At 36.6% G+C, this 16,409-nt stretch overlaps 1 protein-coding gene across 35 annotated transcripts in view; it reads left to right on the forward strand.

Annotated features, from left to right (window-relative positions):
• Positions 1–16,409, forward strand: part of ZNF438 (zinc finger protein 438) — a 177,765-nt gene that overhangs the window by 138,414 nt on the left and 22,942 nt on the right. For 34 of the 35 annotated variants that reach the window (XM_073018873.1, XM_073018896.1, XM_073018885.1 and 31 more), the window contains one exon: positions 6,827–6,894. Coding sequence is in view for 8 of the 35 variants with exons in the window: in XM_037986467.2 (XP_037842395.2) it covers positions 6,827–6,894 (68 nt within the window). In the remaining 27 variants the exon portion in view is untranslated. Of the gene's footprint in view, positions 1–6,826; positions 6,895–7,430; positions 7,474–16,409 lie in introns of all 35 variants that reach the window. The other variant, XM_073018898.1, reaches the window with a different exon arrangement.

Genomic DNA, 16,409 nt, shown 5'->3' on the forward strand with positions numbered 1-16,409 from the left:
TTTTATTATTGGGTAATTTCTCTCTTGAGTTATGAAAAAATAACTGAACCATACTGCTCTGTAACCAACCCTTTTTTTGGAATAAGAACAGGGTCTCAGTCTGTCACTTAGGCTGCAGTGAGTGCAGTAGCACAGTCAGGGCTCACTGCAGCCTTAACCTCCGGTTGTCAAGGGATCCTCCCACCTCAGCTTCCTGAGTATCTGGACTATGGATACGCACCACCACAAGTGGCCAGTTTTTGTATTTTTTGTAGAGATGGGTTTCACTGTGTTGCTAAGGCTGGTCTCAAACTCTGGGCTCAGGCGATGCTCCCACCTCTGATTCCCAAAGTGTTGGGATTATAGGTGTGAGCCACAGCGCATCACTATAACCAGCCCTTTTATACAAAAACATGTCATAAGCATTTTTTATATTTTTTAATATTTTAAGAAACATTTTTAAAAATAGCTTTATTATAAAAATATACCCTAATTCTAAGTTTTGCATTTTTTGTATATTTTAAACAGCACCCTTAACATTTCTTTAAAGGTAATGAGGATGATGATAATGATGATGGCTTTACACATTACAATGATAATTTTTTGAGCAAAATTCCTACATGTGGAAGGAAGGAAGGTCTGGGCCAAAGGAATGCAGAATTGTAAGGCTCAGGATGCACATTGCCAGAGAGTTTGTACCAACTATAATACAGGAAGTAAATGAGCATACCCCTTTCCTCAGACTTCTCCAAAAGTTTGTATTATTTTTCTGCCAATTTAGAGGCAAAAAAGTAGTATTATTTTAGAAATTTGCAATCTTTGATTTTTAGTAAGTCTTAACATTCTTTCTGATGATTACTTGTTAAATGTTGTCTTTTATAAATTTTTTAAGTCCTTACTCATTTTTATAGTGGAGCATTATCTCATCGTTATTTCTTTTATGTTAGACAGGAATACAAGAACCATGTCTACTATATCTTTTCCAGAGTGCATAGTAACACTACAAACAACATCTGTTAAATGAATAAATGTATGTCTGTATGTCTATTAGAATTTTTAAATTTTTTCTCAATATTTACCTTTTAATTTTTAACAGCTATATTAAGATATGATTGGCATACAGTCAATTGCATGTATTTAAAGTACAGTGAGATAAATTTTGACATACGTATACACCCTTGGAACTTAATCATAATCAAGATAATGAATATATTCTTCACCTCAGTGGATGGGTGTATGCTTGTAGAGTCTCTCCCCCAACCTTCTCTGTCTCCCCTGTCCCCAGGCAACCATTGATCTGCTTTCTGCCACTATAGTTTACAGTCTCTAAAATCTTATGCAAGTAGAATCATAGAGTATTGCTCTTTAATGTCTGTCTTCTTTAATATAGCATCATGTTTTTGGAGATTCATTTCTGTTGTGATGTAGATCAACAGTTCATTTAAAATGCTGAGTAATGTTCCATTGTATGTTTATATATTCCATCTGTTGGTGAACATTTGGGTTGTTTCTGGCTTGGAACTACTACAAATATAGCTGCTGTGAACATTCCTTGTACAAGTTTTTGTGTAGACATATGCTTTCGTTTCTCTTGGGTTGGTAGGAAGGGATTACCTGGATCCTAAGGCAGGTGTATCTTTTCTTAATAACCAGTGATGTTGAACATCTTTTCATGTTCTTATATGCAAGCCATGTATCTTTTTTGGAGAAGTGTATGTTCACCTCTTTAGCCCATTGCAAATTGGGAGATGTGTTTTATTATTTAGTTTTGAGAGTTTTATATACAATTTCTTTATGAGATTATTTTCAAATAGTTTCTCCCATTTATGGCTTGTCTTTTCATTCTCTTATTGGTACCTTTTGAAGAGCAGAAGTTTGCAATTTTGATGAAGTTTAGCACATTAGTTTGTTATTTTATGGATTATGTTTCAGATGCCATGTCTAAGATACCTATGCCTGACTAAAGGACACAGTATTTTCTTTTAGAAGTTTTGTGTTTTACATTTGGGTATATGATGCATTTCAAATTTTGTATATGGTGTGAGGTTTGGCTCAAAGTTCTTTTTTTGTTTTTCGCATATAGAGAAAGCATCATCATTTGTTGAAGGGACTATTCATGTTCCACAACTTTCCCTTTGGACTTTCATGAAAATACATATCTGTGTGGATTTATTTATGGACTCTCTATTCTGTTGCATTGATCTATATGTCTCTTTCTTGAAACTAAATTAGCATCAGTCCAATTTGTTTCTTCTTTTTTAAGAAAGTTTTGATTATTCTGAGCTCTTTCTATTTTCATGTGAATTTTAAAAATTGGTTAATTTCTACAAAAAGTCTACTGGGATTTTGATGAGGATTACATTGAATCTATATATCTATTAGAAGAAAATTGTCATTTTAACAACATTGAGTCTTCCAACCTTTGAATGTGGTATATCTCTTCATTTGTTTAGATCTTTTAAAATTTCTATGAGTGTTTTTTAGTTTTCAGTGTATAGGTCTTTCGCATACTTTGCCAGTCTTATCCTTAATTATTTCATTTTTTATGCTGTTATAAATGGTGTCTCAATTTCTGATTTTTTGTCTCAATTGCTGATTATTTCTAGGATACAAAAATATAATTTATTTTTGCATATTGATCTTGTATTATGTAACCTTGCTAAACTCAGTTATTAGTTAGAAGGGCTTTGTTTGTAGATTCTATTGAATTTTCTAATTAGACAATCATGTCGTCTGCAAATAAAGACCATTTTAAGTCTTGCTTCACAATCTGAATACATTTTATTTATTTTTGTTTTATTGCACTGGCTAGAACTTCCAATACAGGGTTGAATAGAAGTGGTGAGAATAGATATCCTTCTCTTGTTTGTGAACTTAGAGGGAAAGCATTTAGTCTTTCATTATTTAGCATGATTTTAGCTTTAGTTTCTCATATTAATAGATGTGTTTCACCATAGTGAGGAGTTCCTTTCTAAATTTATAAAGAATTTTTTTTTTATCAGTAATGGATGTTGGATTTTATCACATGCAATTTTTGTATCTGTTTAAATAATCGTGTAGTTTTCTTTTTTAACATAATAAGATGGTAAATTACATGTATTTTGAATGTTAAACCAATTGTGTATTCCTGGATAACTCTACTTGATCACGATGTATTCTCATATTGTTGGATTTGATTTGCTAGAAGTTTGTTTATTACTTTTGCATATGTGCTTATGAGGGATATTGGGCCATAGGAATCTTTTCTCGTAATAGATTTGTCTGGTTTTGATATCTAGATAATGCTGACTTTTTAGATAGTAACATTTCCTCCTTTTCAATTTTCTGGAAGGATTTATATATAATTGGTATTATTTCTTCCTTAAATATTCAGTAGAAGTCACTAGAGAAGACATCAGGGCCTGGAGTTCTAAGAATTCTAGATTACAGTTGTTCTTATTGTTTATTGTCTTCAGACTTGCACTGTTTTTGTTTTTGTTTGTTTTCTTTTTCTTTCTTTCTTTTTTTTTTTTTTTTTTTTTTTTTTTTTGCCCAGGCTGGAGTGCAATGGCACGATCTCGGCTCACCACAGCCTCCACCTCCTGAGTTCAAGCGATTCTCCTGCCTCAGCCTCCCGAGTAACTGGAATTACAGGCATGCACCACCATGCCCAGCTAATTTTTGTATTTTTAGTAGAGACGTGGGTTTCTCCATGTTGGTCAGGCTGGTCTCACCCGACCTGAGGTGCTGTGCCACCTCGGTCTCCCAAAGTGCTGGGATTACAGGCATGAGCCTCCGCGCCTGGCCAGACTTGCATCATTTTATTAATAGTAAAAAAATCTGTTGTTATCCTTATCATTGTTCCTTTATATGCAATGTGTCTTTTTCTCTGGGTGCCTTTAAAAACTTTTTTTTTCACTAGTTTTGAGCAGTTTGGCAATGATATACCTTAGTATGGTTTCATGTTTCTTGTGAATCGGTGTTTTGAGATGTTTGGATCTGTGTGTTCACAGCTTCATCAAAGGTGGAAAATGTTCTGCCATTCTTTCTTAAAAATAATGTTTTTGGCCTTCCATCTCTCCCCTCTTCAAATACTGGCATATTAATCTTCTTAAAGTTGGCCTGCAGCTCACTGATGCTCTCGATTCTGATTTTTGTTTTTTGTTTTTTTAATTTTACTGTCTTCTCCATTCTGTGTAGTCTCGATAGCTGTGTCTTCAGATTTGCTAATATTTTCTTCTGACATGTCTGATGTACCATTAATTTCATGCAGTATATTTTTCATCTTATACGTTATAGTTTTTATCTCTAGAAATTTTATGTGAATTTTTTCGTATCTTTTCTACCTGTACTTAACATTTTGAGCATATAAAATACAGTTATACACTTAATGTCCTTGTCTGCTAATTCTAATATGTGTCAGTCCTGGTAAGTTTTGATTGTTTTCTAAATTATGGATCATATTTTTCTGCATTTCTGCATGCTTGATAATTTTCATTAAATGTCAGTCATTATGAATTTTACTTTATTTGGTGGTAGATATTTTTGTATTTCTATAAATATTTTGTGATTTGTTCTGGTACATAGTTAAAATAATTTGAAACAGTTTGATTTTTTCATGTCTTGATTTAAGATTTATGTGAAACCAGAGAAATACACAGTCTAGAATTAAGTATTCCCCCCTACTAAGGCAAGACCCTTCTGTGTACTCTACCCATTCCTTTGTGAATTGTGAGTTTTTTCACCCTAGCTAATGGCAACAGGCAATATTCCTGTTCTTCTGTGACTGTAGTGTACCTTGAACCTTTCCCTGGTCTTGGGGTGTTTCCTCACTTGCCTGTGTTGATCATTACAAAGGTAAATAACCCAGCAAGGACCCTCTCTGTTGTGCTCTGTCTGTGTGTAGCCCTCTTTTCCAGTATTCTGGAAATCTCTGCAAGGATCTTTCCTCACATAGAGCTCATCACAGTTGTTGCCATAGGGCTCATTGCAATTGTTTCCTGGCTCTCAGGGATCAGTTTTTCTTGACATGATGATGCAGGATTTTTCTTGACCCCTTTGTCAGGTTTGCAATGGGGATGCCCTGTTTACTTAGCCCGCCACACTCAACCCCTTGCAGGAGGGAGCACGTGAGCAAATGAGAGCCGGATCAGGCTGGTTGCTTTGGGTGCCGGCAGGAGCACGCTCCATGCACACCTTGCGGCGGTGCCCAGGTGGGAGTGATCCCCTAAATCCCAGAGGGCATGCTGCAGTGCTCTCTTAGCTTAGTTTTGCCATTTGTGGACCGCAGTGTGTTACCAGCTCAGTGGGCCCCTTGTCTTGTCAGGTGGGGCGTCTATACTCCGCCAGCAAGGGCTAGTGTGACAGCCTTTTTTGGGTACCTACATCCAGTGGGTCCCAAGCTCTTGTGTGGTGTCCAAGAAGAATGAGGTCGTGCCAACACTTGAAGGATGGTGGAGGCAGATAATTTTATTTAGCGATGGATGGCTCTCAGCGGAGAGAGGAGCTGGAAAGGACGGGACAGTCAGGTAGTCTTCCCTGAAGTCAAACCATCTCTCCAAAATTAAGCTGTCTCTTCTCTGAAGTGCAGCCGTCCCTCTGAAGTCAAGTTGCTTCTCTTCAGTCAAGCTGCTTCTCTCCTCTACTGACTGAGTCTAGGGTCTTTATAGGCTCAGAATGGGGGGCAGGGCAAGCCATGGGTAGCTTTGGAAAAGGCAACATTCGATTGGTGAAAAGACATTATTCAGAAAGAACCAATCAGGAGAGAACAGGCAAACAGGGATAGAAGTTCTCACCTTGGGCTGCAGGTTTCAGGCTACTTTGTCTTGAAGGTGCCGTTTCACGGGGGACCCGCCCCTGTCTGCCTAGAATTTCTCTGCCTCCTGCTTCTATCACTGATGTTCACTGTTTTGAAAACATTGTTTCATATATTCTGTCTGTGTTTTGGTTGTTTCAGGCGGAAGCATGAATCTGGTCTCTGTTATTCCATCTTGGCTAGAAGTAGTAATCATGCCTTTTAATTTTGTCCAATTTTCTTACTTTAAAAATATTTAAAAATTTAAACCGAAAAATTCATCAGTCTTTACCTTAATGGGCTCTGTACTTGGTGTCATGCTTAGAAACACTTTTTTGTTTAAGAACTTATAAAAAAAATTACTTCTATTTTTCAAAGATTTGAGTTGCCTTATTCAGATATTTTATTAATATGGAATACTACATTACTCACAATTTGGAAAATAGCTAAAATGTGGGGAATGGGGGAGAACACCTGTAATTCCATCACCAAACACACTGTAAATTTATATATTGACATATTTTCTTCCATGTGTTTTCCTGTGCCTTTATTTTTTGTATATTTGTAATGCTGGTGTCTGTCATTTAGCATGTTCATCCAGTGCATCGCATCATTAACCTTTTTTATGTTGCTATGTAATCTTCACAGTTGCATTTTAATGACTGAGTTATATTTCATCAAATGATTATATTGCAATTATATTACCTTTAAACTGTTAAGCATTTTAGCTATTTGTTCTTAAAGTATATGAATCAATTATCAGAGAGTACATTTTCAGAGAATCCTAACTTTGCCTACTTACACATGACCCCATGAGAGCAGAAATGTGAGTAAGACCCCTGATGTGTCGTTGCATCTGTCTCTAAGCCCATTCTAGTACATCCAATAAAATCCTGTTTGTAGAAAAATGAGAAGAAATAAAAACATCAATTCTTAATAACTCAATGCATTTTGTATTACTCGTGTAGTTATAAAACAAACTTTAAAAAACAGCTTAGAATTTCTATATTTAGTATGCGTTAACATGCTCTCTCAATTACTTTCTAATACTTATTTGTGCTTGCTTATTTTTAGGAAAGATACTATTCAAGTCCAGTACATCATAATGCAGAATTCTTTAGCAGTACCACCAAAAGATGAAGGTAAGATAAACTGCTGAAGCAAATGGTGATGTGTCTGTTATAGTTTTAATTTAATACATTGAATATCATTGACCTCTAATCATAAGGTAACTTATTTCTTAGAATTAAAAACAAAAATTATAATTATATATGAAAACTCATTTCTTTTGGTAAATAATTTGAGTGTATATGGATTCCTGAGTTTTAAGGACCTGTCTCCTTTTCTAGGCTGTGGCTCCTTGAGAGCAGGGCCATCTCATTCCACCTAAAACTCACAGAGCCCTGCTTATTCACTGGCAGTTAACTGGCACTAACAGATATCAATGAAATTAAAAAGTATTGACTTTATTGAAGCAAAATAACACAAGTATTTTAGTGAGTAGAAGAATATATGCATACATATTCATACACACATCTGTAGACATACACTTAGAGGATATAGAATTTATGTATACATTTCTTTGACCTGTTTCCCCTGATAATCCATTTTAAAAGAAATAGAAAAACTATTTTACTCTATACAATGTATAAAAAATAAAATAATGATTTTTTAACAGGCACTTCTGGACCTTCCAGAAGAACCTGGACCTCCAGATGGAGGTAGAGTCCTTTCTTAATCAAGAGTATTTAAATTATCCTCACCATAAAGGGTACACTCTAACCCCAGGGAGAAATACCAGTCTTTCCCTGCCCCATCTAGTCTCTTCCACACGGAAGAGAAGTTCTGATGTGTGTGAGAAAAAAGACATATCTTTAATGAGGCAAAATTAGGCTGTCTTAGTGGAACATGTAGCTTTTAGTAAAAGGAGGGAACTTGTTATGAAGGGCCCTTAAATAGAGCAGACACTCTGATCTCTGTCGGTGAGAAGGGTAGTATCATAACTCTTGAGCTCATGGAATCTGGATTTGAAACTCAGTCCTACCACTTAATTGTAAAACCTTAGGTATATCACTTGACCTCAGCTTCCACATCTGTAAATCTATAAAATGAAGATAATAAGTCCCACTCTATAGGATAGGTGGAGACTAAAGGAAATAGCATATGTAAATCACCCAGCATATTGTTATTTGCGTAGTAGGCACTGATATGATGATAAAACTACCGTTCTTAATGGCTATTATTAATATCTGGGACCTCCTCATCTTTGAGACTGGTCAGTGAGATGGCCATGAGGCTGCCTCTTGCTTGGGAATGCCTAATGACCTTGGAAGGCCAAACTGCTCCAAGGAGACCCATGAGGAGTAAGCAGGAAGCAGACCGCTTAGTTTGATTGTTATCCAGGAATTTATCCCAGGGAAGAGTGAGAGTCCCTGAGACTCACACAAAATCCAGCCGGGAACACTAGGGCAAGGAAGGAGATGGGAAACCCCAACTAGAAATCAAGAGCATGTGTTTTCCTTGAGTGTTCTTTGGTATATATTCTCTAGAAGATTTGTGGAGCCCTAGGTAGCTGATCAAGGGTTTGATATTCGGTGTCCAAGCTGATATTACCTTCTTTTATCCAAGTAAGCGAGGAGAGGCTTAGCAGTAAAAATAATGGAACAAGTATCAGGAAAGCTGGACTCCATTCCAGACCTGCCTCCAAACAGCTGTGGAACCCCAGGCAAAGTTATTTTGCCACTGAGCCTTAGTTTTCTCATTTAAAAATCGAGAATGACTAAGTGTTCCTTTCAGGCTCTAAAAAGGTGAGTCTATATGAGTAAACAACGAGCCACTTGGCTCTGGCTGATACAGAGGGAGAAAGCACTCACACCTCTTGGCTGCTTTGATTCTCATCACAGTTTGTTTTGTTCTGATGTCTACCTCTCTGGGCTATAACATAAGCTTGGATACTTCCATTGACCAGAAAGTAAGACCCCTTTGCCCTACCCAGAGCTCAAGTGAACCTCCTCACCAATCTTTTCTGGGACTAAAGATGCTTAAGCCCAATCCTGGAATTTGACAGAGGAGATGTAATAGCCTTTAAAAACCTAAATCATGTGTCTCCAGTGTGATATCATTCTGCCTACAACTTTACATCCTTTATTTTATTTAATCTTCACAATAAGTTAGACGTAAACCTTATTTTACAAGTTCAAGATTAGGTATTTTTTGCCAAGACCACCAACAAGTAAGTGACTGATCCAAGATTTGAACCCAGATCTATCATAAAATTTATAAAGAATATTTATATAAATTATAGAAAACATATATTTATAAAGAATACTTATAAAGAATATTTAATTCATAAAGAATATTTCTATAAGAATTTAGAATAATTTGTAATTTAACATCCTGGCTAACACGGTGAAACCCCGTCTCTACTAAAAAAAATACAAAAATTAGCCGGGCGCAGTGGCGGGCGCCTGTAGTCCCAGCTACTCAGGAGGCTGAGGCAGGAGAATGGCGTGAACCTGGGAGGCAGAGCTTGCAGTGAGCTGAGATCTGGCCACTGCACTCCAGCCTGGGGGACAGAGTGAGACTCCGTCTCAAAAAAAAAAAATAAAATAAAATAAAATAAAATAAAATAAAATAAAATAAAATTTATAAAGAATATTTCTAATAATTTTTGATCATCTCCTTTTTCTTCTCTGATCAAAAGTACTATGCTTAATTACACATATGAATGCTTAAAGCCATTTTAAACCAAAGTGAGCAGAAATTATAACTTAAATTATGGGAAATTACATCTATAAGGAAAAATTATGTATATGAATATGTGTAACACCTAAGAATTGCCCAGTTATTCGTTAATTTATTCATTCATTCAAATGCTTTCTGTATGTCTTAGGTTAATATTAATATGTTTTAACAAAAGCATCAGATTTATTATGGTTCTGTTTATGATCAAATATAATTTATGGCTAGGTGTAGCAGCTCCCACCTGTAATCCCAGCACTTTGGGAGGCTGAGTTGGGAGGATAACTTGAGGCCAGGAGTTTGAGACCAGCCTGGGCAACATAGTAAGACTCCATCTCTACAAAAAAAATTTCAAAATTAGCTGGGCGTGATGGCTCATGCCTATAGTCCCAGGTACTTGGAAGGCTGAGCTAGGAGGATTGCTTGAGCCTAGGAGTTTGAGGCTGCAGTGAGCTGTGATCATGCCATGCATGGCACTGTAGCCTGGGCAACAGAACAAGACTTTCTCTCTCTATATATATATATATATTTTTTTTGTCGGATATATATATACACACACACACGTATACCTATATATTACATATATATTTGTTTAATTGCATGTACATAATTTGTGTGACATGAGAAGTTTGCTGGGCACATGCTATTTATTAAATGCAGATTGATTTATTTAACAAACCATTGATGGCTAGCTATAAATTATGATACCTTTGAATTTCCAACTTACAAACACATACACACGTATTATATGCATTTCTCTATAAAATTTAGATAAGACATTACCAACAGAACTGTGAGCCTTAAATTAAGGAAAACATGCTGTACCAACATACTGTCCCCAAACAAAGTTCATATGGTAGAAGCAGGTTTAATGATCACCAAGGTAATTTGTACCAGGAACTATCAGATGCTGTGAAGAATCCAAAAGTAAGTCATACAGAGCCTGAGCTTTTAGGCTCTAAAATCCTGTTGGAACAGCATATATGCATGTCCTTAACTAGAATAAAGCTTGACTAATGCTGTACTAGAAGTGAGTATGACATACTTTGAAAATCAGAATGAAAGAACAGTTGGTTAAGCTAAAGATTTTGAGGCTGGTCAGGAAACACAATGGAAGAGATGACATTTGTTCAGGATATTAACATATATGTACAAGTCAAGCAAGTGGAATTTAGGCCAGGGGGTTTAAAGCTAGGAAGAACTGGCAGCATTATTAACGGAGAAAACAAATTTAAAATTCTGGTTTCTTCTACTTAAATGTTATCTAATTTCAGATAAAGAGATTTAACATTGTGCTATCACTCTAATGATAAGTTATACTACATTATAGGTTTTCTATTATAACCTAGTGTCACTGTTATTCCTTTCTGTGTGAGAATATAATTTATAGAATTTTGAGAAGTTCATGAGACTTGTTTTGTTGTAGTTTTCTATATCATTCTTTCAGGATTTAGGGATACGATTTAGTTTTCCATATTCCTTTTTTTGTCTGATATTTTCAAATGATGAACTAAACTGTGTTTTTCAAAAAAGAGGCATGAAAACAACGTAATAAGGCCAACTATTTAGATTTGGTGAAAGACAGTCACCACACTAATTAAAAATGCAAGTCAATTTATTTACGTGCCATATAAGAAAACTCACACAGGTGAGCAGTATCACCAAATGATTCTCTGACAGGGACAATGTATGTGTTTTATGGGCTAAGAAGAGGTAGTTCACTGTGATTATGCCAGTTGATCATTGAATTTTGTACCTTGGGTAGTCAGAATGAATTTTAAGTTCCTACACAGTTGGTTAGTGCAAACCCCATTGTTCATTGGTCAGGAATGCGTCTTCATTTAAGTCAAGTGAGTCTGTTTTAGTGGAGTCTCTCAATTCTTTTTTTTTTTTTTTTTGAGACAGAGTCTCATTCTTTCACCCCGGCTGGAGTGCAGTGGTGTAGTCTTGTCTCACTGCAACCTCCACCTCCTAGGTTCAAGCGATTCTTCTGCCTCAGCCTCCCTAGTAGCTGAGACTACAGGAGCGAGCCACTACGCCTGGCTAATGTTTGTATTTTTAGTAGAAACGGAGTTTCACCATGTTGGCCAGGCTGGGTCTCAAACTCCTGACCTCGTAATCCGCCCTCCTCGGCCTCCCAAGGTGCGGGGATTACAGGCCTGAGCCACCGTGCCCCACCGAGTCTCTCAATTCTTAGTCACTTGTCAGCCTTACAGTTAAGTTTGCCATTTCCTAGACAAATCTTCTGCAGGTAGAAAAGTTTTCTTATACAGTTCTTCTACCACTTTTCTCAACTCTGTCAAACTCCTGACCTCGTAATCCGCCCTCCTCGGCCTCCCAAGGTGCGGGGATTACAGGCCTGAGCCACCGTGCCCCACCGAGTCTCTCAATTCTTAGTCACTTGTCAGCCTTACAGTTAAGTTTGCCATTTCCTAGACAAATCTTCTGCAGGTAGAAAAGTTTTCTTATACAGTTCTTCTACCACTTTTCTCAACTCTGTCAAACTCCTGACCTCGTAATCCGCCCTCCTCGGCCTCCCAAGGTGCGGGGATTACAGGCCTGAGCCACCGTGCCCCACCGAGTCTCTCAATTCTTAGTCACTTGTCAGCCTTACAGTTAAGTTTGCCATTTCCTAGACAAATCTTCTGCAGGTAGAAAAGTTTTCTTATACAGTTCTTCTACCACTTTCTCAACTCTGACATAACAACTCTGTCATAACATAACATAATTATTTAAAGGAAGATTTCAAATTGTGAGTGCTATTTCTATTTCATAAAAGTAAGAAATGGGGATGGAGAGAGAGCAAATGCTTTGAGGCAGACACAGAGGCGGCCCCCTCTGGACCCACTGCAGTTAGCTGAACATGTGCTGTACAGCTACTACTGATTTCCCAAATCTGTACATGATTGGACTGCACAGCCAAGGCCATTACTGTCTATCATGTGAATTCATATGTGAATCCTTTAAAAAAACCCTAGATTTTCTGATTCAATAAAAAATAAATAGTTATGATACTGTCTAAAAATGTATTCTATGTCTTGCAGACATAAAAGTATATACTTATAGCTTACAGACCTAACATTTTGGTATTCATGAATATAGGATATTAGAACTCAAGTAAGGCACACTTAGAGAGGAGCTAGTTAATACTCATATCATTTTTAAAGTTTGGGGAAAAGATCTTATTTTGGACTTAGTGTCAGTTAGGTCTTTTATAAAGTTCTTGATGAATTTTCTGTCTTTAGGAGGGTTTAAAGCACCCCTGCATGTAGTAGTCTCTCAAATGCATATTAAATTATGTATAAAATGTCTTAAACCCTGAAACAGTTTTTATAAATCACATCTGATGCTGTGAAAATGTTGTAATCTTTTTTTTTTAATGAAGCACCAAAGTGGATGGAATTCTAAAGCCAATGAAAGCAAATGTTCATTTAACAAGTATTTATTGCCTTTGAAGAGACAGCAAAAGAAGCAAAGGCGGAGGAAAGTAAAACCAAACTAAGCTCTTCTCTCTTGCAGCTGTTGTAATTAATAACACTGGGCTGCCTATCCAAGCAGGGGTTTCCTTTTATGGGGATTTAACCTGAAAGTGGTTTACTCTTGTTATCTAATCGTAGTTTCACTGTTTCGAACATGGTATGAAAGCTATTTTCTTAAGCTCTCTATTTTTTTCTTTTCCTCCTTGCCCATATCTCCCCTTTCCTCTCCATCTGGTGGAAGAACACTGACCTGGACAGCTGAGCTCTGGTCATTGTTATGTGCTTCTTTTTAGGCTCTGTGATTTTGGCCAAATCAGTAAACCTCAGTCCCTTCGTCTTTCCAATGGGGATAGTAATTCTTGCCCTGTAACGGTCAAATGCAGTAGGTATGGTTGATTCTCATTCTCATTATTTGTAGTATTTATTTTCTAGAAGGTTATTAGGAACACTGAATTAGCAAATACTGAGCCATTTGTTCCCAGGGGATATTCAAGTTTAGGTTCCTGTGAGCCTCTAATCACAACATTTTTGTCAACAACTGATACATGGCCTTGTTATAAGTGTATTTCTGTTAAAAAAATACTTTAATAGACAGGGTTAATTTTTTAACATTGAACTCAGAGACAAAAGCACTAGAACTCATGCCTCAACAAAGCTTCTCTAATACAAGTGTTTTCTCCGTAGAGCACATCACACTTGTCTTGTGTGTAGGAGCACTAGACAGCACCCAGCACTATGCTGGAGACCATAAGTAAACAGTAAAATCACCAAGATAGACCAAAAAAAGTGGCAGTTTTTGAAATGCAAAAAGTATGTGTGTTTACAGTATGAGAGCTGAAGGAAGAAAGCAGGACATCATCTTGTTCTGCCTCAGCTGGAAATTTGCATGTGAAGTGGCTCAAACTTTTTTGTTCTCCACACATGTCCATGAATGACCATGAAAGCACCACAAGTATTGATTTTGGGGTTAAAAATAAATTTTAGCAATTAGGGAAATTCACAGATACAGAATCTGCGAATAACAAGAATCAACTGTATATGAATACGCCTTGTAAAAACTTTGAAAGCACAGTAGAAGCATCAGGATAATGTGCAGAATAAAAACTATTTTTTATGATGTTTTTCTCAGATAAAATGACTGTGCATAGTTAATATTACAAAATTCAAGTTAATAAAGTAATATATTATTTGAAGGTGACCATAAATTCTTAGTTCGGTAAAGCTACAAAGAAAACTACTGTTGCAAGATCTGTGACTCTCCAGCCCTCACATTGAACGCACAGTAGCAAGGAGTACCACTGTAATTCGATGCTTTGAATTTAGTGGTTAACATTGCTTTATGACCTCATTATTGAGGGAAAATATCATTCCCTGTGTATTACCAAAATATTATGTTTCCAAATATGTGATATTCATATGGAAACATTTTGATCTTAACAAGTGGTGTAAATGCTGTTCTTGGACTTTTGGTACCATTTTATGCTGCAGAGCAAGTACAGATTGACATTTGCAAGCTGGTTTTGGTTAACTCCTTAATGTTGGAAATTGGAACGTTCCAATGTAATAACTTCTACAAAATACCATTGTGTATTATTAGTATGTTATACTGTTGACAGAAGAACAAATGGAAAACACACACATGCCTGTAGAAATATCCTTTTAGAATAAATGGAAATGACCTGGGTAGCCTAAAACCATAAAGTAGACCAGCCATATATGGAAGTTGAAATAAAATATTAGAGTTTAAAATATTAGTAAATTTAGATTATGATTATTTTTGTTGTTTGAAATAGCTGTATTTCTTTCTTCTTTCTTTTCTTTCTTTTTTTTTTTTTTTTTTTTGAGATGGAGTTTGGCTCTTGTTGCCCAGACTGGAGTGCAATGGCACGATCTCGGCTCACTGCAACCTCCACCTCCCTGGTTCAAGCGTTTCTCCTGCCTCAGACTCCCAACTAGCTGGGATCACAGGCACACACCACCACACCCGGCTAATTTTTTGTATTTTTAGTAGAAACGGGGTTTCACCATGTTACCCAGGCTGGCCTCGAACTTTTGACCTCAGGTGATCTGCCTGCCTCCCAAAGTGCTGGGATTACAGGCGTGAGCCACTGTGGCCAGCCGAAATAGCTGTATTTCTGTGGCTTAAAAAGCAGGCTGGTAATCAGATAATTTACTTGGGTATGTATCATTGCCAGTGTGGCCGTTTGGCAGCAGAGTCTCTCGGAAATTCCAATTAACCATGTAAATATATTTCATAGCATCACATCTCACTTTGTCAGAACCCCTGCTGCGTTTATATCATTAACATAAATGCAGGTGCAAATAGCATTTATGTACTGTGATAGAAAGCAGTTGGAGACATTTCACTGTGGGACACAACACTTTCAGATTGTGTACATCTGTTCAAATAATGTACCCAGCCCCAGTGACATGAACACAAGGATGGAAACATCTGCCCCTGAGACCATTTGCAATATGGCAGATGCTTGCATCTTTATTTATGCAGATGGTTAGCATGGTGGGTCGAGCAGGGATAAAAGCAAAGTAGTTTGACCGGGATATTTAGGATGTTATGCAGCCAAAAATAAAGGACAGGCATTTTCTGTTTTTAAAAATCCAATAGCAATAGGAATAGAAATTCATAAATCTAGTAATGCTTTTAATAGAGTAAACATATTGCTCTTGTCTTTAAATTAATGGGCACCAAAATCCTAAAAACATTTATAGAATTCCAGCATCTAACTTGTATTAATAAGGAAGAGCAACTTGTGATTACTTTTGTTTGGATAAAATAATTTTAAATGACTTTGAATACTTTTTGTTTAAAAAAATCCTTCAGGCCGGGTGCACTGGTTCACACCTATAATCCCAGCACTTTGGGAGGCTGAGGCGGGCAGATCACATGAGGTCAGCAGTTCAAAACCAGCCTAGCCAACATAGTGAAACTCCATCTCTACTAAAAATACAAAACATTAGCTGAGTGGGGTGGCAGGCACCTGTAATCCCAGCTACACGGGAGGCTGAGGCAGGAGAATTGCTTGAACCGGGGAGACAGAAGTTGCAGTGAGTTGAGATCGTGCCATTGCACTCCAGCCTGGGCAACAACAATGAAACTCCGTCTCAAAAAAAAAAAAAAAAAAAAAAAAAAAACAAATTCTTTAAAAACACTGCTCTGTTTTTTGAAAAGATTATATACTACCAAGAGTATCTTGTGATGATATTTCTTAAAATTGGGGGAAAATATAAATGTCATTTGAATATAACTTATCTGATATTCCATAAATATAAATTCAAATAAGATAAGTTTCTGAAACATTATATAACATTTTTGTCAAGCATTTTATTTGGTTCATATTCTAACATTGACAGCTAGTGATATTTTAATTATAATAAATATTTGTGTTAGGATGAATTACCTTTTAATACCTTATTATCAA

The sequence above is a fragment of the Chlorocebus sabaeus genome, chromosome 9 (genome assembly GCF_047675955.1).
Source record: "Chlorocebus sabaeus isolate Y175 chromosome 9, mChlSab1.0.hap1, whole genome shotgun sequence".
Classification (NCBI taxonomy): Eukaryota; Metazoa; Chordata; class Mammalia; order Primates; family Cercopithecidae; genus Chlorocebus; species Chlorocebus sabaeus.